This window comes from Dysidea avara, chromosome 10 (assembly GCF_963678975.1).
Source record: "Dysidea avara chromosome 10, odDysAvar1.4, whole genome shotgun sequence".
In the NCBI taxonomy this organism is placed as follows: Eukaryota; Metazoa; Porifera; class Demospongiae; order Dictyoceratida; family Dysideidae; genus Dysidea; species Dysidea avara.
Genome location: NC_089281.1, coordinates 14569826 through 14593425, shown reverse-complemented (window position 1 = coordinate 14593425; position 23600 = coordinate 14569826). Strand labels below are relative to the sequence as shown.

The 23600-nt window shown below is 39.6% G+C and overlaps 5 protein-coding genes across 7 annotated transcripts; 3 read left to right on the top strand and 2 right to left on the bottom strand.

Annotated features, from left to right (window-relative positions):
• The first annotated feature begins 16 nt into the window (after nucleotides 1–16).
• Nucleotides 17–9789, top strand: LOC136268518 (ankyrin-3-like). 2 transcript variants are annotated; one of them, XM_066063878.1, is made up of 19 exons: nucleotides 17–152; nucleotides 211–896; nucleotides 945–1103; nucleotides 1225–1343; nucleotides 1396–1468; nucleotides 2462–2647; nucleotides 3201–3361; nucleotides 3415–3559; nucleotides 3605–3691; nucleotides 3742–3786; nucleotides 3834–3955; nucleotides 4012–4105; nucleotides 4154–4198; nucleotides 4408–4521; nucleotides 4571–4648; nucleotides 7706–7782; nucleotides 7831–8250; nucleotides 9509–9566; nucleotides 9614–9789. In XM_066063878.1, the coding sequence occupies exons 1-19, from the start codon at nucleotides 26–28 to the stop codon at nucleotides 9713–9715; spliced, it is 2898 nt and encodes a 965-aa protein (XP_065919950.1). In that variant the 5' UTR covers nucleotides 17–25; the 3' UTR covers nucleotides 9716–9789. The 2 variants fall into 2 exon arrangements, with proteins under 2 accessions (XP_065919950.1, XP_065919951.1); XM_066063879.1 differs by lacking the exon at nucleotides 9509–9566.
• LOC136268525 (neurexin-3-like) lies at nucleotides 9683–15426 on the bottom strand. The gene is made up of 3 exons (XM_066063889.1): nucleotides 14678–15426; nucleotides 13497–14621; nucleotides 9683–10324 (listed from the first exon to the last, which is right to left on the bottom strand). Exons 1-3 carry the CDS (start codon nucleotides 15378–15380, stop codon nucleotides 9780–9782), a joined length of 2373 nt encoding a protein of 790 aa, XP_065919961.1. The 5' UTR covers nucleotides 15381–15426; the 3' UTR covers nucleotides 9683–9779.
• Nucleotides 15255–19311, top strand: LOC136268533 (uncharacterized). 2 transcript variants are annotated; one of them, XM_066063900.1, is made up of 15 exons: nucleotides 15256–15507; nucleotides 15559–15638; nucleotides 15686–15821; nucleotides 15867–15937; nucleotides 17269–17304; nucleotides 17352–17505; nucleotides 17552–17635; nucleotides 17683–17737; nucleotides 17782–17882; nucleotides 17929–18036; nucleotides 18372–18560; nucleotides 18609–18764; nucleotides 18817–18894; nucleotides 18945–19097; nucleotides 19150–19311. In XM_066063900.1, the coding sequence occupies exons 1-15, from the start codon at nucleotides 15484–15486 to the stop codon at nucleotides 19243–19245; spliced, it is 1521 nt and encodes a 506-aa protein (XP_065919972.1). In that variant the 5' UTR covers nucleotides 15256–15483; the 3' UTR covers nucleotides 19246–19311. The 2 variants fall into 2 exon arrangements, with proteins under 2 accessions (XP_065919973.1, XP_065919972.1); XM_066063901.1 differs by lacking the exon at nucleotides 17269–17304 and having other exon boundaries at nucleotides 15255–15507.
• A 678-nt stretch (nucleotides 19312–19989) lies between these two features.
• On the bottom strand, nucleotides 19990–22966 carry LOC136268502 (uncharacterized). Its single transcript, XM_066063859.1, has 16 exons — nucleotides 22805–22966; nucleotides 22544–22638; nucleotides 22382–22488; nucleotides 22233–22329; nucleotides 22083–22178; nucleotides 21892–21963; nucleotides 21779–21844; nucleotides 21666–21732; nucleotides 21558–21614; nucleotides 21409–21512; nucleotides 21270–21364; nucleotides 21126–21224; nucleotides 20956–21073; nucleotides 20330–20382; nucleotides 20160–20276; nucleotides 19990–20109 (listed from the first exon to the last, which is right to left on the bottom strand). Exons 1-16 carry the CDS (start codon nucleotides 22860–22862, stop codon nucleotides 20085–20087), a joined length of 1326 nt encoding a protein of 441 aa, XP_065919931.1. The 5' UTR covers nucleotides 22863–22966; the 3' UTR covers nucleotides 19990–20084.
• Nucleotides 22921–23531, top strand: LOC136268514 (signal peptidase complex subunit 1-like). Its single transcript, XM_066063874.1, has 4 exons — nucleotides 22921–23069; nucleotides 23127–23186; nucleotides 23237–23323; nucleotides 23376–23531. The coding sequence occupies exons 1-4, from the start codon at nucleotides 23013–23015 to the stop codon at nucleotides 23472–23474; spliced, it is 303 nt and encodes a 100-aa protein (XP_065919946.1). The 5' UTR covers nucleotides 22921–23012; the 3' UTR covers nucleotides 23475–23531.
• The last annotated feature ends 69 nt before the right edge of the window (nucleotides 23532–23600 follow it).

The following is a 23600-nucleotide window of genomic DNA, read 5'->3' as shown; positions in this document are numbered from 1 at the left end:
GGGTACTGAAGTTAAGTGTGTTGTGATGTTGAAGGCACCTTCACCTCGGGCTTCGGGGAGGCGCATCTCGCATGCTGGCGGGAGGGCGAGGAGGCAGGGAGGGGTGCACAACATTCTTCTAATGAACCTCAGCAGGCAAGCCGTCATACCTGGTGAGTTACTGTACGAGTTTAATATTGCCTGGGGCACCATTATGTTGTCTGCAATTAGGAGACCGCACCTTGGGAGAATATTTTAGCCTCAAAGTCATGGAGATAAGCGAAAAGCAAGGAGTGGTACCTTCAGTGTTGCAACATTTAGTTTTCAAACATTACAATATCGGGCCCAGCGGATGTCTTATAGGGACTGGAACACAGTGCCACATTAGGTTGCCTGCCCAAGCACTAACTGAAGAGGTTCATGCAGAAATTGTATGGAACAAGGAACGGAGACGTTTCATGTTGCAAGACAGAGCACGCAAAATGTCTAATGAGCAGCTCCCACCAGTACATTTTCCATTGGAACTAGCCCATGGACAGGAATTTGTGACTGGTCGTATCACGTGGAAGGTTATAGCTCTACCATCAGATATAGTGTTCAACCTGCAACTGTTTTCTGCTGCTCGCAGTGGCAAGCTCAGCTTGCTCAGACAGTGCATTGAGTCTGAGGAAGAAGCTAGCAAGAAACGCCACTCTTCTGAAGAGCAGCGTGGACGTTATTCAATTGTTGAATATCTGCAGGTTGCTGATAGCAATCAAAAATTACAGCATGTGTTGACAGAAGGAATTGACATTAATATTGTTGACGAGGGAGATTGCCACAGTAACGTGGTGCCAACAGCTAAGATGTTACTGCATGTTGCCATAGAAATTGATCATAAAGAAATGATACAATACTTGCTGGACAAAGGAGCTGATGTGAGCTATTGTCTGTGTATTAGAGGACAGTCAATAGTTGTATTTTAGGTGAACAGGTGTGTAGGAGACCTGGGCCTTAATGCCCTACACATAGCTGCTCGTTGTAACAAAGTCAGTGCCATGGAAATGCTGCTGTCAGCAGGTGGGGACGTGGAGTTGCTGGACAGAAGCAACAACAATGTGCTCTCTTGGACCACAAGCTACGAGGTATGTTATCACATGGGTGTGACAGTCAGATGTGACATATATTATACTGTGCCACATCATGATACTGATGTGTTGTGTCACACGTAATATTATAATAATACAAGGTGACATATTTTAACAGATACGCTGTATGATATTGCACTCAACATTATTATGCTGTGCGGCTTATGAGGGAGACATTTCCATGGTAGAGCAGCTTCTACAGACAACACGGGCGTGTCCAAATGCCCTTGGGCTGAAGTGAGTGTATAGAGCAAGCCACATCATCATGTACTTGCAAGTGTTATTGTAGACACAAGAATGCACTGCATCATGCATCATTTGCTGGACACGAAGCCATAGTCAGTCTACTCCTACAACGTGGGGTAAGTCCGTGTATGTACAAATTTTATAATACAAATTTTTGTGGATAGGGTGCTACCATATAAAATTCTTGTTTTCATCAAAATTTAATTTTCTCAATAGCCAGTCATGTTACACTTCTCCTTGATGTCTCATGTTGATCATAGATGCTTTATGCTTCATCATTTATGGCCCTGTACAGAATTGTGGTAGCTTATTTTTTAGCTCAACGTTTATTTCTGTTCTAATGCTCAGCAGCTAAACAGAACCAGACATTTAAACATAGCTGAAGGCAATATAGTATATAATATATATTATAGCAGCGTTACCTGCCTTGCAGGTGTAGCCACCAGAAATCCCCATGTCAAGATACTTGCACATCATTGCAAATCTGCAACTCTTGGAGTATTTATTGCATTTGTAAATGGGCTGATGTTACATGTTTGCAATTCAATTCGTCCCATTGGCAAATATCCTGTTGCTAATAAATTTTTCACTTTAAATGATTTTGTCCCTAGAATTCATAAGATTACCTAGAAAAGCATGAAGCCAAGATGGAGCAGCTGCTACAAGACCTTGCTCAGATACAACCTATTTGCTACTACAGAACAAGTTGATTATCTTGTTGATAGCTAAGGGTCTTTGTGCTCTACTCTCTATCGTAAAAATGATTCACTGCAGTTGGAGGTTTAATTGTAACAAATTATAATGCCAGAGTGATGAATTTCAATTGCCAAAAGATTGCTAAAGCGCCAAAATCTGTTATTATATGGTATCTTGGTGACTGTACTAATCTTATACCCAGCCAATGCTATAGTAATATTTTCTTCCCAATATTGCCTAGGGGATAAAACACATTGGTATGATTGGCATCCAAGTAAGAAGAAGTAACCAAAATCTCTGTGTTATTTTAACCTGTACAACTAAGGGATTTCTTATAGTAGATTGTATTTTCCAAAGCTCAATGACTTAGATTATCTTACATTTGAATTTAATGAATTATTGTATATGTGTAGGCACATGTGGACGCTGTGGGTGGCTCACATGATCGCACTGCATTACACTATGCCAGTGTTGCTGACCATGTGGGTGTGGCTAAGATACTGAAGGAAAATAATGCTAACCTCAAAGTGAAGGATAAAAATGGCTACACTGCAATCAACTTGACTAAGGGCGGAGAAATGTGTCAACTGCTTCATCAGGTATTTGTACCACACATATGTGTCACTATACTAGGGCTGAGCGATACTGCCATTTTAGTATCACGATCAATACTAAAGCCACTATTCACGATACTGAATAGTTCACGACAAATAAGTCAATCATAGCTGGTGCTACATAGCATATTGCTCAGCATTCCTGCAGGAAGTCCTTATAGGTGATAGCAAACTAGCCACTATCATCATTGTTTACAGTAACAGTTATTGTAACACATGCGTTGAGGTTGTTATGGTGTTCACACCTCTCTGCAGGGGAAACCAGATGGGTGGACTTAATCATTTACAAGGATTCTTAGCCTAGTACTGCATAACAAATGACAATAATGTACAGGCATGGTATCACGATAGTTAATAACAAAATATCGCGATATCGATACTTTCAAAATATCGCGATATATCGCTAAAACGGTAGTATCGCTCAGCCCTACACTATACTACTAGGGGTCCAACAAACACACACAAGACTTACACTGACCATTGCACACACCCCACATCAGTGCTAGTCACACAGTACTCATCTACTTATTGTATGTAGGGTCCACTAGGATTGTGTGAGGCTGTGCAGGAAGGAAACTTGGATAAAGTCAACAAGTTATTAAATACCAAACGAAAATCAGTTGGTCAAGATCGTATATTTGATCAACGTAATGAGCAAGGACATGCACCTCTTCATATAGCCTGTGTGCTTGGCTTCATGTTAGTCACCAAACATATTTTACTGCCGTTATCATGTTAATTTTAATGGCTAGTGATCATGTCAAACTACTTGTAGAGCATGGAGCTGATGTAAACCTTATAGGTGGATCCAATCAATGGACTCCTTTGTTTTATGCAGCAGTATCTGGTCACCAGCCATTAGTTGAATTGCTGCTGGAGATTGGTGCAGATCCCCAGGTGGGTGGGACTTTGTGATGTCATTTGTACATTTGGACCAATCAGATGAAAGATGTTGATGGTAGCACAGTAAGACAGGTGGTAGAGAGATGTGTTGAGGAGTTAGAGAAACGTCGTGATCGACCCCCAGTGGTAAGAGAAGTGCCAATGTTACTATTATCACTTCACCCAACACTCTGTAGTCAAGTGTTATACAACCTCCACTAGTTATTGATGAAGGATATATGGTAAGTGTTATTAGGATGTGATCTTAATAATGTACGCCAACTATTAGGTGGTAGATAAAACTGTAACAGAGAAAAGACTTGCTCAGTTGCGCTCTGTCCTAGACCACTTGACATCTCCAGTAGAAAAACTGCTCAAAGCTCTGGATGATAAAGACCTGATTGAGTTTAGGTATGGTATAAATGATGATAATGTAATGGTGTGTACATTGTAATCTCACCCCGCAGTGGCTTACTGAACAACCATCCAGAGCTTAGTAATACATTGGTTGACACAGGAGAGCATGACAGGATGTCTGTACTGTGTATTGCTTGTGAACTGGTGCGTAACTATGCCAATCTGTAAACATGTTGCTAATAGTTGTTGTAGGGTGCATACTTGTTTGTTGAACAGTTACTGGAACATGGAGCCAAGGTCTGTCTGTCTGTTTGTCCTCTATACAGTGGTGTAGTAGTATCTGTATGTGTCCACTGTGTTGGTCTACTTGTGTTGTAGTGTAAGTTTGCAGTTACTGTACTTCAAAATGTATGTTAGTACAATGGCTACCCTTTTGCTGGCTCTCTTGCCTGCTTGTCACCTTGCATACCAAAAGGGTGAGATGAGCTATGTGCTATCACCTGTAGCCATCTGAAGATGCATTGGAGAACAATTGTCCACTACATGTGTCCTGCTATAACGGCCACACTGATGTTGTCAGGTTACTAGTTAATCATCCTCTAATTAGGATCAATCAGCAGGTAGGTCTTGTTACCATGTTAACTGGTCACGTCTCATCTCCACTTTCAGGCATTAGATACGCAGTCCACAGCTCTTCATATTGCAGCCAGTGAGAACTTCCTAGAAGTGACAGAACTTTTGTTACAGGTTGGTTAGGGTGGGAAACAGTGTTTGTTGATATGGGGCTTTTTTGATTCCATTTTGTCTTTCAATAAATAAGGTGTTGATAGTATGATATATCACTATAGTAAATCATAATAATAACAATTGTAGTTATCATACAGTATGTGGTACTACCAGGGGCGTAGCCAGACTTTTGGTGATGCTAGGGCCTAGCTGTAACTAAAGACCAAAAGTTACTACCTACTGACAATATCTCCAGGGGCATAGCCAGGATTTTCTTGAAGGGGGTTTGGATTTCAAGTGGAATGTTTTGGAGGGAAGGCCTGGGTGCTTCCCCCTAGACCACGTCTGAACAAAAATGATGCATGCACAAATTGTGCACTTAGGCAGTAACATTAAAAAGTGCTGTTTGTGCATCTATCTAGCTAAAACCTACACACTGCTGTTTATGTAGCTTATAGAAACTATAAACCCATTGTAGCTACTAACTTAATCTTCACTTCCAGCGGACCAGCAGCCAACTTCAAATTTTCTAGCACACGGGAACCCTCCACACTTGAATCGCTTAGTTCATACGTTGGCAATAGTTCCTTCCAGGTATACATTATTCTCGGTCGGTCCTCCTGTAGATGGTCAGTAACTTTAGACTTGGTTTGTACTCCAATGTATTCGAGACACCACGTGCCCGAAACATGTGACAAATAAACAAACCATTCATTAGATTAATATGCATCAACTATTCACAGTTTGTGCTCACCTGACACATGTATAAGACGACCACTCAAGCTTATCGCAGCTGCTGCCTTAACTGTAATATGTCTACATCAACCATTCAACAGTCTTTCGCCATTTCCACCATGCATCACGTGCGTTACTGATCACATGATGCAATAGATCTCAATGAATTGCAATAGTTCAGCATTAATGCAATGCAACGCTCAAGAGTAGAGTACAGAGCTACACTGATTCTCTGAATACTGTGACTGCTATATTAGAGTATCTCAATCTGACTGCTCTATTAGAGTATCTCAAATTATTGATGCCCAGGTGGCCCGGGTTCTGGCTATGCCCCTGGGTACTACTGTTACCATACTGTATGGTAAGAGTTTGGGCTTTCCTCCCCAACAAAAAATATAACACATCAGGGGGCATGTCCATGTGAACAGTGCATATTATGTACTGTATTAATCCATGTGGTCAATATAGTGATAACACAGTGCACAATGTTCAATGGGCAGAAAATCCATAGTATAGGGTCATGTGATGTGTGATCAATGTCTTAGTGTAACTGGAGTCTCATCATATCAAGCTAAAGTTAGGATATGTATCAAAGTATATGGCATTTAAAAATGGTATAAGGTGCTTGCAAGAGTTGACTCTTGGTGCTTGTTTGTCCTTTGAGGCTATAGATTAGGAGTTCAATCCTAACTGGTGGAAACAGCTTTTAGAACTACCAGCATGCTTTTATGGACTGTTCTATTAGAGCATTTACTATTGTAAAGTCATACAGCTAGATTTTATTCGTAGACTTCTAAGGTAGAGGTAGATGAGGTGGGGGTACGTTAAGGAGGTGTGTTTAGAGAGACTGGCTTCTATTTGGTATTTATTGTGTACAACTCCATTGCCTGTTTTGTACTTCACATGTGGCCTATCAGCAATTGCATTAGTAAATTTGGGAACTTGAGTACAAACTGCACAGTGTGAATCCATTTTAATCCAAGGTCAAAGTAAGGCTACTAAATAAAGTTTGGTGGTATTTATTTAATCACCTTTTTTCTCTTACAAGGAGGAGTAGTTTACATGGTAGTTCATGCACTTGCCAGTAAATGCCATAGTGTAGTGGTCCACTTGCTGATTTCTGTGCAGCTACTTGTGCTATAGCTATAAGTATCTCTTGAAATATGTTAACCAGTCATTAATGTTCATTATGCGGTGGTCCATCCAAACTGATTGCCCTCAGATAAATGAATTTTGAGCGCTGTTCACACCTTAGGCAAAATACTCTAATAGAACAGTCATTTCTGTTGTTCAGGTAACAGAATGCTTGGTTAATCGGTGGAGGGACCAGGACCGCTGTACTTGTATTTATATATCTGTCAACATCAAGTCTGTACGACTGTTACATTAGCTCTGGTAGAGTATCTCAGTCTCACTGTTAATAACAATCCCGAGTCCATGTGATAAATTCACTCTACACATAGCTATTCATGGCTCTGTACACTCCTTTTATTACAGGCACTGTGAACAACTTTGCTGTTGTTATTGTTACATTACTTCACAAACTTTGCAAGATCTCTAATTTGAATGTCTGCACAACATTCAAGTTTGTTTTTTTTCTAATTTTCTTTAAAGATCTGCAGAAGTTTTTAGCACACGCTACTCCCATATTTTGTTAGACTTTTGCACTTTTGCTCAGTCATATTAGGCTACTGCACATCTTACTATATACCGTATAAGCAGAAAATTTGACTGGGAATTAAATTTGGCGGTTGGTGAATTTTCACTAAAATCATCAAATGTAAATTCTTCAAATATCTGGCTAGCTAAAGAGATCGAAAACACTGGAAGAACCATACACAGCTTATTCTGACGAAGATCTGGGAAGATATACTAGCTACTGCACATGGCCCCATAGCTGCAGCCGGACATTTCTCTGTATCTTTCAGATTTTTCATAAGCTGGCCAGAGACACCTGCAAGGCACATCCTCCTACTCCCATTGATGTATCCCATGCCAGATAGCTACTGCATGTAGCTACATCACTCACAGTGGATTGTCAAAGCTATCGCTTGAGCGGCCACGAATATCACTTGGGCTTTCATGATACCATATGAAATCGAGTCTGTGCATGGTTAGCACAGGCCCCTGTGCACAAGATGAACCGTTAAATTTAAATTCATCAAATGACAAGTTGTTCAATTTTTCAATATATTTTTCCCATCAAATTTTGTGCTTGTATGGTACCATTAGCTGGAAAGTTTGGCAGGAAAAATTAATTAAAACCTGTAATATATGCAGGTGTACTGGGGGAGGAGATGTATAATAAACATGTCTGTTGATATATTGCTATGGTTACTGTAGTTCAAAGCTGATCCCAACATACAAAATGCTGATGGAGAGAGGCCATATGACTGTACACGGATAGATGCTATTAGAAGGTTTGTGATGTTTCTACAGTGACTGTTACCATATATGGTGTTTTGTAGCCAATTGGCAACTGGTGTTAATCAGTTACTATGGAATGCTGCTATTGGTGACACACAAACTGTTTGTAAACTAATTACTAATCAGAACATTACTGTTGATGCTGAGAGTCTCCATGGTAACACAGCTTTACACGAAGCCAGTAGGTTTGGCAATTTGGGCGTGGTCCAACAATTACTCAAGCATGGAGCCAACATCAACAAGAGAAGTGGCAAATCAGGATACACGGCACTTCACTTTGCTAGTGCAGCTAATAAGATACCCATAGTTGAACTATTGTTAGCAGAAGGAGCTAAACGTGATGTTAAGGACATGGAAGGGAAGGTCCCATTTGAAGTGGCATCATCCCATAATATGCGTAAAGTACTAATGAAGGGAACAATGATTTATTTACCACAACCACGAGAACCTAACCTTAACCTGTACGTTACATATGTTGGTGTATATTGTATGGTAGGACCTCAGACCGTCAATTGTTTGAACAGTAGAAATATTATTCTATTTAGAGCATTCTGTGAAGTGTACATGTTATTTAAGGTGTATACTTGATTGAAAGCTCTATATGTAAAACCATAGATAATAGAGTACTTAAAAGGGATAGGAAACGCAATAACGTGACGTCACAAAATACGTACATTTCTATTGGAATTCCGTGTATTACGTCACAAACATACTCATTACACTTGCTGCGCTTGTATCAAAGAGAAACAAATTATTGTAACAACAGAATTTTGCAACCAACAACTGTGAAACTTCGCTACAGTGAACTCAAGTAAGTAATCGAGGGAACTAGGATGGTACCAACCCTCAAGGAAGTTATGCACAAAATTAAAGGAGATTGAAAGTGAAAAAAACAGCCCAAAAATTACTTTAAACCACTTCACTTTCGTCGTAAATATATTCTATCCTTTTAAACCTATTCCTTACCATTTAACAGAGAGAACCAGAGGATAACAGGAACTGTTGCCTGAAGAAACAACTAAGTATCTTCCATTTTTAACCAAAAGTTTAAACCACCTTGCAGTACAATGCAACGGTAAAAGACTGTGTTGGTGACACACCTAGCTTACCACAAGATTCAAAAGTGGAACCGGCTATAAAAGAAGCAGTATGGACAAGGCATGAAGGTACTATGAGCAGAAGTATGACAGCGTGTAACAATCACGGTTAATGCGATACGCTTTGTTACAAAATCTACGGTCTGAATTCTCTCGCCAAAATCTCTCACAAAGGCCTAAATACTTGCTGTAGTCTGTTGGATTACTATTTACACTGCTTAGAACACTAATTCCCATGCTTGAGCACAAAACTGTCTTGTCCTTTCAAGTCACGCGTAACGGAAATCACTTGCGTTTCCTATCCCTTTTACTCTATTATCTATGGTAAAACAATGGAAGTCATTTCTCACTTACTGAACTAGCACACAAGTTTTTGAGTCCTTTTGCACTGTGGATTTGTTTTTATGACATTGGTGTATGAAAATGATGACTTATCAATCAATGTTTACACATGCAGAGAAGCACATGCATCATAGGCTCATAAAAAAAGTACATCTTGATCTTAAGATCATGTCTAGGGAAGCCTCCTATACTTTTGGAAAACATCAGTCATTTAGCAAAAAGTTCTAAGAGTTTAATAGAACCTCACTAGTTTCATGTTGTGTTGTTATCCATACTATAGGTGTTGTGTGTGTTATGATAATACTATTGATACTATAATACTTCCTTGCGGTCATGAGGTGAGCACTCTTTTATTAGGATCGCATGATCTCATGTGACCCCACAGAGCTTGTGTAATACATGTGTGGAAAAGATTCGTCACCAAGGTAACAGCAAGTGCCCATTAGACAACAAACTAATTGAACAGGTTATTAAACTGTTTACATGATAATGAATGTATATATCTAAATGTATGTGTGCACACTTTTTTTATTGTAAAACAACAACTAATGTTAGATAAAATATTCTTGTTCTTTCTTTACTGACCCTCCTCTGTTAATAGTACCACCATTCTCTGTACTGGTGTCAGGTTTAGTGACTGACCTCAGTGAGGCACTATACTTCAATATCATCTCATCGCCTCCTTTGCCTTCATATGTCTGATAGAAACCCTGCCTGTTGTTACGATTACGTATCACAACAATGATGACAAGTATGACCAACAGCAACAGTAATAGGCCGACCACTATTGCTAATACTATTCCAATTATTGCTCCCAAGTTGGAGTCATCACCACCACCATCATCACTAACTGTGCGAGTTGGGGTGGTTGTTGTGGTCATGTTAGTTATACTCATTGTGGTTGATGTAGGGACAACAGGTGTGGTAGTCTCCTGTTGCGTTGAGGTGGAGGAGGGTGTAGGGCTGGGGGTACTGCTGCTAGGGGAAGGGGAGCTTGTAGGAATAATAGTAGTGGTGGTTGGTACAACTAATGATGTCATCACTGGTGTTGATGATGATGTTATCACTGGTGTTGATGATGATGTCATCATTAGCTCTAGGGAATAAATTTATACATAATCACACAGTGAACACATACATTACAGGTGTTGATAACCCAAAAACACCAACACCTTCAGTAACATAGCTTCTCAGGAAACCATACAAGTGCATCCAAAAATCTTTGTTTTTGTTTAAATAGCATGAATGTATCTCAAATTTACAAGGGTAATCAGAAAATCTTTCAAAATGTGGTAAAATAACCTGTTTTTAAAAGCAGCCAATATTTCGGTCTTAAAAGTACAGGTACAATCCAAAATACCCTCTTTTTTTGTGCTATGCCACTCCACTAGTAAGGTGTATAACTATATTAATATACATGCAACTAGAGTTGTGGCCACCATGTTGGCTTTTATGATTGCCATTGGCTGCTTTGAAATCGCTTGCGGAACGTATTGGTGACATTGTGGCCCCACAATCAACTTTTGCATGTTAGGCTATAAAATAATTTGAGTGAATTGTGAAGTGTCTTTCCACCTTTTAGCTGAGGTGTTGTAGCGGTCTCAGCTGCCAGAAATTGAACAATGTTGCACAAAACCACAGCCAGTGCAATGTTATATTGCACCAGAGTCAGTGCATTATAACTTACAAGTAGAAGGAATTTTCAGTCTGATTAGAGATCATAGCCATAAAAGTAGCGAAACAAGGGAGGTCACCTATACCTGCAGATATACTAGTGGACATTTAAAATCCCTATTTCAGTCTATACCCATGGGATTGAATGTCCACTAGTATATATCTGCAGATGTAGGTGACCTCCATTGTTTCACAACTTTTTATGACTTATCAGACTGAAAATTCCTAAGTTTTTCTTCTACTTGTTTGTTTACTTTATAATTATGACTGACTAATGCACATACTACATCAAAAGGAAGAATGACACCAGGCACGCCATTAAAATAAATTTGTGTCTGAACATGCACCCTAGCTATCAGTTATTACTGAAAGCGAAGTGCCAATATGTTTCTTTTTCAGCTATGTTCGGTCTGTTACGCACCATTACAAACAAAGAACACTACATGAAGGACCTCTGCAATCATCCAGTCACAACAGAAAAATTGGATGATTCCGTTACATAGGGAAGCCATCACACTGCACCACCGCAAATTGACACCTTTAACTATTGTCAGCAAAGATAAATGAGACATAAAGGAGGACACAGGTAAGTCCATGAAGCATGCATTGTACGTACCGCGGTATGCCAAAAGGCACCAGTAGGGAGCTTTGAACTGTCCACACAGAGTGGTATATAGGAATTCTAGCAGTGTATTTACTAGTGTTAATAAAAAAAAAACACCACTAATCAAAAGTAACAAATATTTAAGGTACGGTATTTAATCAAGTAAATACAGTATCAAGAATGTACTCTAATACAAGCAAAATCCAGCTAGTTACATGGACATCCCCATACATCAAATTCAGGTGACAAACATGTTTCTTTTTAAACAAAAGCACATAAACATGTTTATTCCATTTTTGACCGGTTAACAGCCAAGGCTACTATAACTTTCAGAAAGGAAAACCCTGTGGCTACTATGCAAAGACGACTACTATCCAAGGACAGCTACTATGGGCTTGTATGCCAGCAGCCCGCAGCGTTCATACCAATTCATGAGTGACTGACCTTGATCATTTTCAATACTAATTTTTTTTCTTTTATAATCATATAAACATAATGACAAAAAACAATTAGATAGACATTCACAATTCTTCAATACTATCATTCATTTTAGCTTCTCTCAAAATCACTATTTCTTGGCTTAAAACAACTCCTTCACCCAGTTTCTGCTTCAAACATGTCTTATCAACACTTGCATCAACATATGTGACCTAATTTTTAGAAAACGTCAATATCCACACAATTTTCTAAATGCATTTTATTTGTTCTTTGTTTTCTACAGGGACAGAGGAATGGACTAGCTAAGTTTCAGCTTCATAAGTTAAGCAGCATTGGAAATACAGCACTAGACAGCCGGACGAGCAAATAAATTGATATGTACAGAAGCTATCGAGAAAAGAATCTACAGGCGCTTACATAAACCATCATAACTTACTTATACAATGGCATACGGAACTGCATCTTCGCTCATTGTGTTCACCATGAATTTGTGCATCCACCAAGGTATAGTTTTTGCCCCAGGCATGCTTCTGTGTTTAAAAAAGAAGGCAAATTCACTGAAAAACGATTGTCGGTAAATTCTTTCGTCACCACAATGTAAATAAATGTCTGTAACTTTGAAATCCTTTCATGTATGGAGATAAAACAAAGATTTTTGTACTCTCTATGAACAGGCGGATACAATGATTCCCAGGATTTATCCATTGGAGGCTTAATTTGCCCACCAGTGAGGCGATAAAAACTTGCATAAATTTTTTTCTGGGGTTTGCATTTTTTACCCATAGTTTTTAAATGCGTTTCATTACAAAAGTACTATATCGACGGTTTTCCAAAATTCAGTCACATATTCAGATACAAGCCGCGGCTCTTATCCAAGGGCAGCTCTTATGACAATAATTCTAGGGTATGGAGCTACTACTATCCGGGGGCAACTATTATACGAGCCGCAGCTATTAACCGGTCAAATACAATATATATATATTTTTGTGGCTTAGGTGAACCTAAAGCCTAACAAACAGACTAAAATAATCCTCGTGTATCAGCTCTATTTGGTTACAACACATATATGAGCACATCGAATCCTATAGACAATGGAATATGAAATTCTGTTAACAAATGGCTGTTGTGGTGTACTATAAAAGTAACATTAAAAATTCCAACTCAAGTACATCATGTTCTCAACATGAAGCAAAACTATGGCAACAAAACTGAATGATACAATCGAAGAATGGAAGAATGGTAGCACAGGCATAGCAGGATACCTTTTTCTTTATTCGCTAGTGATGTGGTCAACTATTCCAAGCCTTTCCATCAACCTGACAGCCCTCCTACTGAAGTAGCTTCACTGCCTTTGCATAAGATGATGGAAGAGTGGTATACGTCACTAACATGATGCTATGTTTGCTCATAACTGTAGAGTTACATGCTCCCTTCTCCATAAGATTTAATGTGCTCCTGATCACACGCACGCACGCACGCACGCACGCACGCACGCACACACACACACACACACTACACGTAAAGTGCACATATACAAGCTATGACAACTCACCACAGAAACGCCCAAAGAAAGGATCGGCACAAGAACAATTAAACTCACGATCATCAATATTGATACACATTCCTCCATTCATGCAAGGACTAATAGAACATGGCTCACAATTATCAGTTACTATGACACTACTAACAACAGTATCGAAGCTGAGCATTCTCATATTATAGTCCAATTCCACACATCCCACAAGTCCATCAACATCTGCTGCACTACCTCCCAACACAAGAGGGAACGAACTGAAACTATTAAGGATGCTATTGCTAATACGACATGTGCTAAATGCTTGTCCTGATGTGAGCCGCTCCAAGTTTACCCCAACCTCTGGGGATGCATCTGCAGCCATTATAATAGGCTCAATCACCACACTATACCACTCATACCGTGAAATAGTCACATCATTACATAAATCAGTGGCTTCAGCTCCTCCGAATGAAGTAGTCACAAGTAGAAGAGAATTATTAATTGCCACACGGAAATAGTTATCAGAGTCTTCACTGTGCAGTAAAATAGCATTTTGCTGCAAAGTACGGAATGATATCACAACACGAGTTGCTGAGTCAAGAGCAAGGTTTCCTGGCAATGAAATGCTAGCACTAGGATCAACAAAATTCACCCTTCTAATAGTAGACACATTTCTCTCCCCATACTCTGCTTCATTATCAAACAACGCATAAAAGTTGTAGTGGACATTTCGTAAAGGGCTTGCTATTACTGGGAAATCAAAAAATCCACCACCCACACATATATCAGTAAAACGAAGGGTAGCTAGTTCTTCAGCTGTAATTGTGGCCATGCCTATCGGTGTACCTTGGTAAGAGATTGCAATATCATTTTCCGTTCGAAGAATTACCAATTGACCCCCCGTATTCAAAGTAGAGTCAGTCCTTAGATCAACTAAAGTGACATCACCTCGTTTTAATTCATAGTATACAAAGGAATTTAATAAGTAGAGGTTAAATCTATAATCTTCTTGACGACCAGTCATGAGAGTAGCTCTTAGTGGAACTTCTTGAAGAAATACTCGTATGGTCTCATTCTCAGAGTAAGGGTAAGGGCTGCCATATTGTGGTAACATGAAACAGGAATAGAAAGAACCATCATATAGCAGTATTCTATCTTCACCTAGAAAATGTTACATGTAAGGCTTCACCACATTCCAAACTAGCAAGTTAACTTACTATTACAAACATCACCATCTCCTTCTGAAACTGGTCCACAATTGCATTCAGCACGAGTGTAATATTCTATACAGTCCCCACCATTGCAGTTGAGTGTACTACACTGCCCACTACATGCTCCAAATATTACATCAGTGCTGTTACCCAGAACACTATTATCACTTAAGACTGTAGTGGTAATGCTACCATCTCCAATTTGAAATTCATCAATACAACCCACGAAGTGAGGCTGGACTGTAGCATCTGGGTACGATAAGTTATTCGGATTTATACTGGGATCTATTCCAGCCACGTATACTGGATCGACAACGTTAAACGGTCCATTAAAAGGAACAGGGACGGTTTGGTTGAAGTCAACATCCATCAGGTCGAGTGATCCTGCTGAGCGAACCAACTGCAGACCGCGAAAACTGTTTGTATTGAATGGTCGCGTTAGTGTGACCGTTCTCCCATCACTAAGCGTCATCCTCACTTGACCATTGAACAACTCCAAGTATATGATAGTGCCTGCATCGCTTTCCATGTACAAAAGAAAAGCGTTGAGTTGGAACGTTCGAATTCTGAATGACAAAGCGCCTGCTGGCTCCATGTCCCATCGCTGCAAAGAGACAAAAGACGAATTCGCATTCAAATATGTGGTCTGCAACTGACAATGAACTGATGTAGTTAGCAATAAAATCACAACTGTGACAAGGAAGATCATCTTCTCCGGATCTTCTACTATACCTGGTCCTACCCCACGCGAACAATATATTATGTATACGTAAAATAAGGAATATTAGGACTATTACGGTAGGTCGTCACGAATGGAAGAATCAAGCAGCAAGAAGGTTAGCGATCATCAGTGTATTGAATATTGAGTGTTGGTTAACTGTGATTAGTTATCTTCCACGGAACAAATACACTCACTTCAACAGCAGTTAACACAACTGTCAGAAGAGAAGCGTTTATTAGAAGCAAGGTAGTTGGTAATATAAGCGTGTAGAGATGACGTATGTGTAACATTAGCTATGAAAAGGCGCTTACATCACTGGCGGATAGTGAGGCAAAGATGGAGACAATGCAGAGTGAGTTGAAGTTAGCTCACAGTCAAATGACCACCATGTGGGAAGAGCTGAGCCGACAACAGACAGCTGGCCCACTGGTAAGATAGCTCACTTGTAGTGTAGTGGTGTTCATGTGCATTTAGTCACCATTACCAGCTCCTGAGAGCAGCCCAGAGTTACAGCTACAGTGTACACTATGTGGAGATAATGTGAGGTTAGTATTGGGTGTGCCAGTGACTTGTTAGGTACATGTAAACATATGTCAAGTTAGGATTTCCTAGGGTGTATGTGTTGTTGTGTGACTTGTGTAGCTAGTAGTATTTGTTGTTGTGCGTCTGGATCTCATACTATCACACTTGTGTCTAGCCATATTGAGCCCTTCTAATAAAAACAATATAATCTCTGTTGGTGCACAGGTTCTGTTGTTAACAAAAGGAGTTTCTGAACACAATTGCCTCCACTCAGCTCTGTTTCGTGCTACCACATGCTAGTCACCCTCATCAATATGAAAAGGTTTTAGAACCTGTTTAACCCTATGTTACCAACGAAGCTTAGGTCCATGTACATGGGGGGTGGGTAATCACCCAAACAATGGGGAGACGATGGTTACACATTCTGCTGAAGCCTATAGCCAGAAATCATCTGGTAGGGGAGCAGGTAGACCCATCCTACACCGAAACTCTTCATTCCTAATGTGCTGGACAATCTGCTGTGATCCTAAAATATTCTCTATGGTGGAAAACTTCTAAACAATGTAGATTTCTCTGTTTAATAGGCCATGTTTCTAGAGTATGCAGTGAGACACTCAGTACTACAGCCTGGTACACTATTTTCTTTGTTTGCAAGGACAACAACCTGTCAGAGAAGACAGATCTTTGTAAAGCTCCAGAAAAATTGTAATCTATCGCAGACCCTAGGTATTGAAAGGATGACACAGATTTAATAGTACTGCCACCAATTTGAAATTTGATAGGGTCTAGATTAGTTTGAGTCACACCCTTCCCAGCAACCAGAAATTTAGTGATACTGATAGTCAATCCACAAGCTTGCACCACCCTATCCAATTCAATAATGGCCTCAGAAATACTGTCCTTCGTACCTGCCACAATTGCAGCATCATTTGCAAAACACTACTCTAGTCATCCAAGATGACATGGGTACTCTAATTCTCTCACTAAGTCTTCCTCCACACTTATACAGTAGTTTAATACCAAGATGTTGACAGCTATCACACCAGCACTGGATCACCATGTTAAAAACAAGATGAACAGTGTAGTGGCAAGAACACATCCTTGTCTCAGACCATTGTATCTATTGCTGTAGAGTAGTAGTGGACTTGTGTGCACAGTTGGAATATTTGATAGTTTAGTACTATGTAATGTTTGAACTGCTAATGGGCCACCTAGAACATTTGGTCAACTACAGTGTACCATTTTATGGCATGACACTTGTGTGTTGTACAAAACTTCTACTCTAATAGAACAGTCAGTATAACTGGAACAGTAGGATTCTAGAGCTACATTATTGTGGTTGTTGTACCCCCAGGTCAGCAGAAACATTGTCGGATGCTGTCAGTGACAGGTTGTTCTCATTGTTATGTTTACTATGTGTGTATTTGCTGTTACTAGGCAACGAGATGTAGAGGGTCACTCACAACAATGTTCTACTAGTTCACATGATCGTACAATGACATCATCCATGACAACAGACACACTGTTAGTGTCTGTTACCAGGACACCTTCAGCTGCTGCCACTTGGGCTCCTTTTAAGGTCATAACTAAAGTGAGTTAACCTCCTTGTATGGCTTTAGTTTCCAGTTGGTATACAGGGTGACACTCCTTGGATGAGCAGCAAATATTTCAGTGTGTTCAGATCACAAGGAGATTTCCAGTGGCTGTTTGAAGCCTTACAGGTACACAAAGTGTTGTTATGGTCTGGTTGCTATGGTGATGCTTTTAGGAAGAGTGTCCAGAACGTATAGTCCCACCACTTAAAGCTCAAATATCATTACATGGTGAGCTGTTATCATTGGATACAGAAATCAATACCTTTCTCTAGCTACTGTCGCTGAGTTTCAGAGGTTCATGTCTCGTCTAGCAAGTCACCGGATATATCGTAAACATCATTTATTTATATTGTTTCTGTCTGGCTCTCAAGAGGTGAGGTGCTGCCTGTTGCTAAGACATGTTGTCATGGTACCAATAGGATATACAGAGTGCTCGAGCTAAACACCATCCTTCACAGCAACCTCAGGACTCTTGCCAACCAGGACAAGTGCGGGATAAGGATAGTGGAGCCCTCGTAGCTACCAAGGTGGGCATGGCTACTCATAAATACAACAGCACAAGTGGTTTACATGATTGTTGTGACAAAGTTTTCAATGTTGCATCACTACCTTTGATTTCCCACCCCTGTACATTAGAGTTAGTAGAATTGTCCTGCTTAGTAATTGTCCCACTTCCACTGTTAAATCCTGGTATATTCTCACAAAATGGTGCCAATTCTCAATGTACTAAGATATTTAGCTGTTTGGCATGCAATAAGGTAGTGAAACTAAAACTTGGATAGCAAATCAAAAATCAAATTAACAGCATGGTAAACTTGCCAGATATTATTTCATGTTGTTAAGGATTGGTGTGGCTTTATAGGAGTATTTATCATCCCTTGAGCATAATCTTACTGGTCTGCTACGAGAGATGGAACAATCAGGAATACCAAAGGATTGCCCTGCCTCTTATTGGTTTAAAAATATTTCAGAGATGGAGCCTAGCAGCACATATCTGAAAGATGCAGCTGAAAGTTTGTCCCGAGTGTGTGCAGACATGGAGCAACACCAGGTTAGCCTGTCACCATGGATACTGTTGCTGTGTTACCCAAAATGTTAGGCTGACAGTGAAGAGGTCAACGTGATATGTCAAAACTTAGAGAGCATATTAAATTACTTGAGAGCTGCAGTGGGCCTACTAGACCGAGTGGAGCAAGCAGTAGATCGGTTCTTGTTTTGGGATGAAGAGGTCAGGATATGTGAAGAGGTGGTGCAGGTGAGCTGCCGGCGATCACATGATCTATTGTAGTGGATCACATGATCAATAGGATGGAGACAATGATGGAGAGGATTCTGGCCTATCAGAAACCAGCGAGCCACCAGCTGCTAACCAACGATGGACAGAGGTAGAAGTGTCCTTCAAGATGTGTTTGTCATGGTGTTGTCATTGCTGCAGGTTACAGCTCATTGTCAAGAGGCTAAGGATTACCTTGAGATGATGTGTCGAGACCTCACCAATGAACTGGCTGATTTTGACCATCAAAAAGAGCAAGAATTAAGAGCGGTGTTTCTAGAGTATGCGTCATTGTTCAGTGGGAAGTTTCAGAGAGTAAGTGATGGAATTATAGCATAATGGTGATCTTTAATTGTGTTGGTTTTAGTTTCAGAGCAAATGGTTTAGTCTGAATATGATTCTTGACACTAGTATCAACCCAGCAATCCGAGCTATACACTTTGAAAATTCTAATATTTGCTAAATTTTGTAATCTATTTTAATAATTTGTACATGAAATTTCACAACTGAATGATCTCTGTTCAATTTTTAGTTTTTTTTTAGTGCTGTATACATCTTTTAGGTGATGTTTTGCGTAGGGCATATAAATCGCTGGGCTAGTACTTTTAGCTACCAGGCAAGCTGAAGTCTATTTTTTTTGTGGAACTGACACAGTACATGCACAATAACACAGACTAGCTATCACATATCTGTGTACATGTAACCTAATAATAGCTTGCTGGTTAGTGACCAGCTGTAGTTACTGTTTGAAAATTCTGATTTCTTACATGGCAGGTTTAAATTACCTGTTATCTTTTTTGGCAATGCCAATATAAACAGCTTATTTGGATAGCTTTATGATTCCCATGTGACAGTATATACCCACAACTGTTACATAAATGGTGATCTCATTTACAGCTGTTCTATATGCCATTCACACTAGGACAAGAAGGCTAAACAAAGAAGTGTAGCACTAAAATGTCTGTAAAAGTCTCGGTCATGCAGTTGTATTGTAATTCTCACTATTTTCTTTCAGTGATTGTTCAGTAGTTCAATAGGTAATAACTTTCCATTCGTAGTGGAAGTTAGCATAATGCCTCATGCTTTTATTCTCCTAAAATTATGCTGACAAAATGCACTCAAACTTAGCTCTCAACAAGTTCATTTTTCAAATTTTGGGATTACTTGGCTATTAGCCCATGAGTGAGTGCATTGGGCTCCTATCAAATTTAAAACTGCGCTTTCATCTAATTGCAAAAATTACATATTTGAAAATTTGTACATATACAGAAATTATTGTGACAGCTGCTGTTGTTATGGTGATCACAAGCGGAACACGCATGAGTCACTAGACAGGAAATAACATCATCAATATTCCTTTTTGATTGGCTAACTTGCCTGTGAGTAATGTATCGTACCCATCGGAATGGACTATAAGATCGGTTGTTTTCAAATACTCGTAAAAATCTAATCTGCAGTCCCGAACATATGAACATGGGGATCTCAAAGTCTAAACTGTGTTGTTAACATTATCTGAAGGGCAAACAGTACATGATCAATTGGCTCACTTTATTGCATTAATCTCTTTCTTGGTTGCTTTGGTTACTTCGGACTGAAGCAACTAATATGGTAGAAGAGTTGGTATAGATATTAGATTAGATTATCAATTTTTGTCAGACACATGGGTACACAGAAGGTATTGCCTACAAAGGTGCTCCCCACACAAAACATACTAAGATGTACACACACACAACACATAAATAATTACAACAGATGACACAGAACAATTTAATTTAAACTTACAACCAATCAAATTGATACGGTATCCGTGACAACAACCCACACACACTTGTCAAATAGCAATGAGTGGGACTAAACTTGTGGCCATCAAGATAAATACACTCTAATAGAGCAGTCTGTATTATGAACCTTTAACATGTATAGCAGTGCTGACATGTAATAATTTTCAAAGGGTAAGATTTTCTGATCTTACAAAATTCAAAGGGTAAAAAATTCATGAATCACTGAGCTCATAAGAGCTTCAGTTTTTATATGCTACATCAACCTAATATAGTGATAATGAACAATTAGCTAGCTAGCAATTCATGTGGTAATTTATTTATTTTTACAAATGGAACATTAATCATCAAAATTTATCTCCTCACCCACCATATGGTACACAAGATTTATTTACCTTAATGCGACACATCAACTCTGATCCGCCTTCAAGTTTCTTAATCCTCCAGATGAACAGTTTCTCGGATTGTTTGAATTCTGTCATTTGTCCAGCTCCAACATTGTCACATGTTGCACTGTAACCACACACCCCTCACATCACATAAGACCAAATGACCTCTACATTACCTGATAGTTGTCTTGGGAACAGGAATACGCATCACAATATTAGTAGCAGCAGTTTTAGGTGGTACTGAACATTGTATGTGTGCTACAACCCGCACCATCCTGTACATGAGTATGTAACGACATCTTTACATGGTTCGATCATACTTGGGGCTATCAACTACTTGTTCCACAGTGCCGTACACCCTTAGGGGAATACTGTGGGCAAAATCTCCTGACAAACGATATGTCATTGCTAAAAACTAAATCATCAGGTAAACGTAGATTACGTGATTCACCAGCTAACCTCGCCGTCTGGAGGAGTAATGTGTAACACTTTGTCATGTTCAAATTCAGCCAAGTTCACACACTCGTGAAATTTACAGTCATCTAGTACCACATTGCTACGGCCTGGGAGAGGTGAGTATTAAATAAGAAACATCATGCAACACTCACTTCTATGAGCAGCATCGGGACCCACGACAAGGTCTTCATTTAGTGCAAATTTAATTTCTAAATAATAATACTAAAAATGTCACAGTACCAGATAATCAACATGACTACCTGGTGATCCAGCAAGGAAACTCTTCATCTGGATGCAACCATCTAAGTGAGCTTGTATAACGTTACCCTGGTGGATCACGTGACCTCACAGCAACATCACATGATCTACTCACATTAGCAGCAACAACAGCAGTTAGTCGCTCCAGCAGATCAACAAACACCTCATTCTTCTGTGACTTCTACAACATACAAAGGAATGATCACATGGCCTAGTATGAGTACGAACCATGTTATCTAAAGAGATAGCAATCGGTTTGTTTGCTGCTGTACTAGGTAGAGTACGACGACCTCCTAGAAACTAAACAAGTGGCACAAAATGAACACTTCATTGTGTAGTATCAGAAGGCTATATAAGCAGTGCTCCTGGCATGTGCTTGTCAGGTGCTTATAACCTTCTGTTAGCATGCTAGCACTTACAACTGACTCAGTTGGACCAAACACGGTCTCCACTGGACTATTGTGAACATAAGACTTTAGAGTTTCAGTAGACGTCACTTGTGGGTAACCAAAGTCCTTGCAAATAGTGTGCTGGGTGAAATGACATCATCATAACATATCATTACTTACCAGCACTTCATCCAGTAGTTCGTAAATGAGCACAAAGTTGAGCCTGATGGATTCCTCATTGAACACCCCACAATAATCCTTGAACAAGTTGGAGACTCTGTCATGATGATATCTTCACACATCACTATCTGCTATCGTGTCACTATTACCTTGTCAACAGTTCAATACCACAAGCTGGAGAGATGTTAAACTTTGTAGCACACACAATGTATAGCGAGTTACGACGGATATACACAAACTGAACTCCATTGCAGTTCTGTATGAAGGATCACATATAATGTCACCACCACCAACAGTAGCACATCACTTACAATGGCAGGTGGTGGAGGGGTGTCATGAGTGTCCTGCCACTTCTTCACTTCCTTGTAAAACATTTCAGCTACCCCATCTGGTAGGTCATGTCGATCTGACCCCAGTCAAGGAACAGGTACTCTGGGTTTGCGTATTATACATCTCAAAGGTTTCTGTATGTATGTATGTATATAAACCTGCTAACCACTATTTTCAATCCGGCTAAAATAGATGTAGAGTTGGCAAATTGAACGTTACCACATTTACACTAATAAGGATACAGTCTCTTAATACAATAGTATCGCCTCGAGGAGATAAGACAAACAACTTGGAGAACATTTTCGACAAATTTAACGCGGTGAATGCTCTAATAACGACATCATAATGGCGCTTAAGAATGCATAGCGCTTATTTCACTAACAACCCAGACCCACAATCAAACAGTCACAAACGATCTCTTCACGTGAATAAGTGGAACGTCGACGCAAAATGGACCTTTGGGGCATGATGGGACTGTCATGGCTAGCAAACATATTTCCTCACATGGTAACAGTGGTACTCCTTTCATTTTGTGGTGATTATTCCGATATGTGCACACCACAGGATTTCCAGGGCCAAAGACTAGCAGAGCAATTGTTCCAGTATATAATATTACTATTTGGGGTGAGCCATATTCCGCGGTGTATGGCACAAGTAAATTGTGTGGTTTGTAGGTCGTGGGCTTTATTTGGGGATACATATGTGAACAGTTTTCACAGACTGTCTATGTACTTGGTGCAGGCTTTGTGTTGGCTTGCTTGGTATGTGATAATCTATAGAACTTGTATTACTTGCTCCTCTGTGTGTTGTTAGCTTGTATTGCCACCATGGGGCATGTACCGGAGGCATAACTTGGAATGGCAGAAATCAGCACAAGGAAAAACTACATTATCACAGAAAAAGAATAAGTAAATGTACTTACTTTCAATATGATCATCATTTAATAAAGCAGCCATTTATTTAAGAAAACTGCAAAGTTCAAATCAGGCTCTAATGTGCTTATAATATATGATCTATTTCACGTTTTGAGGTTTCAAT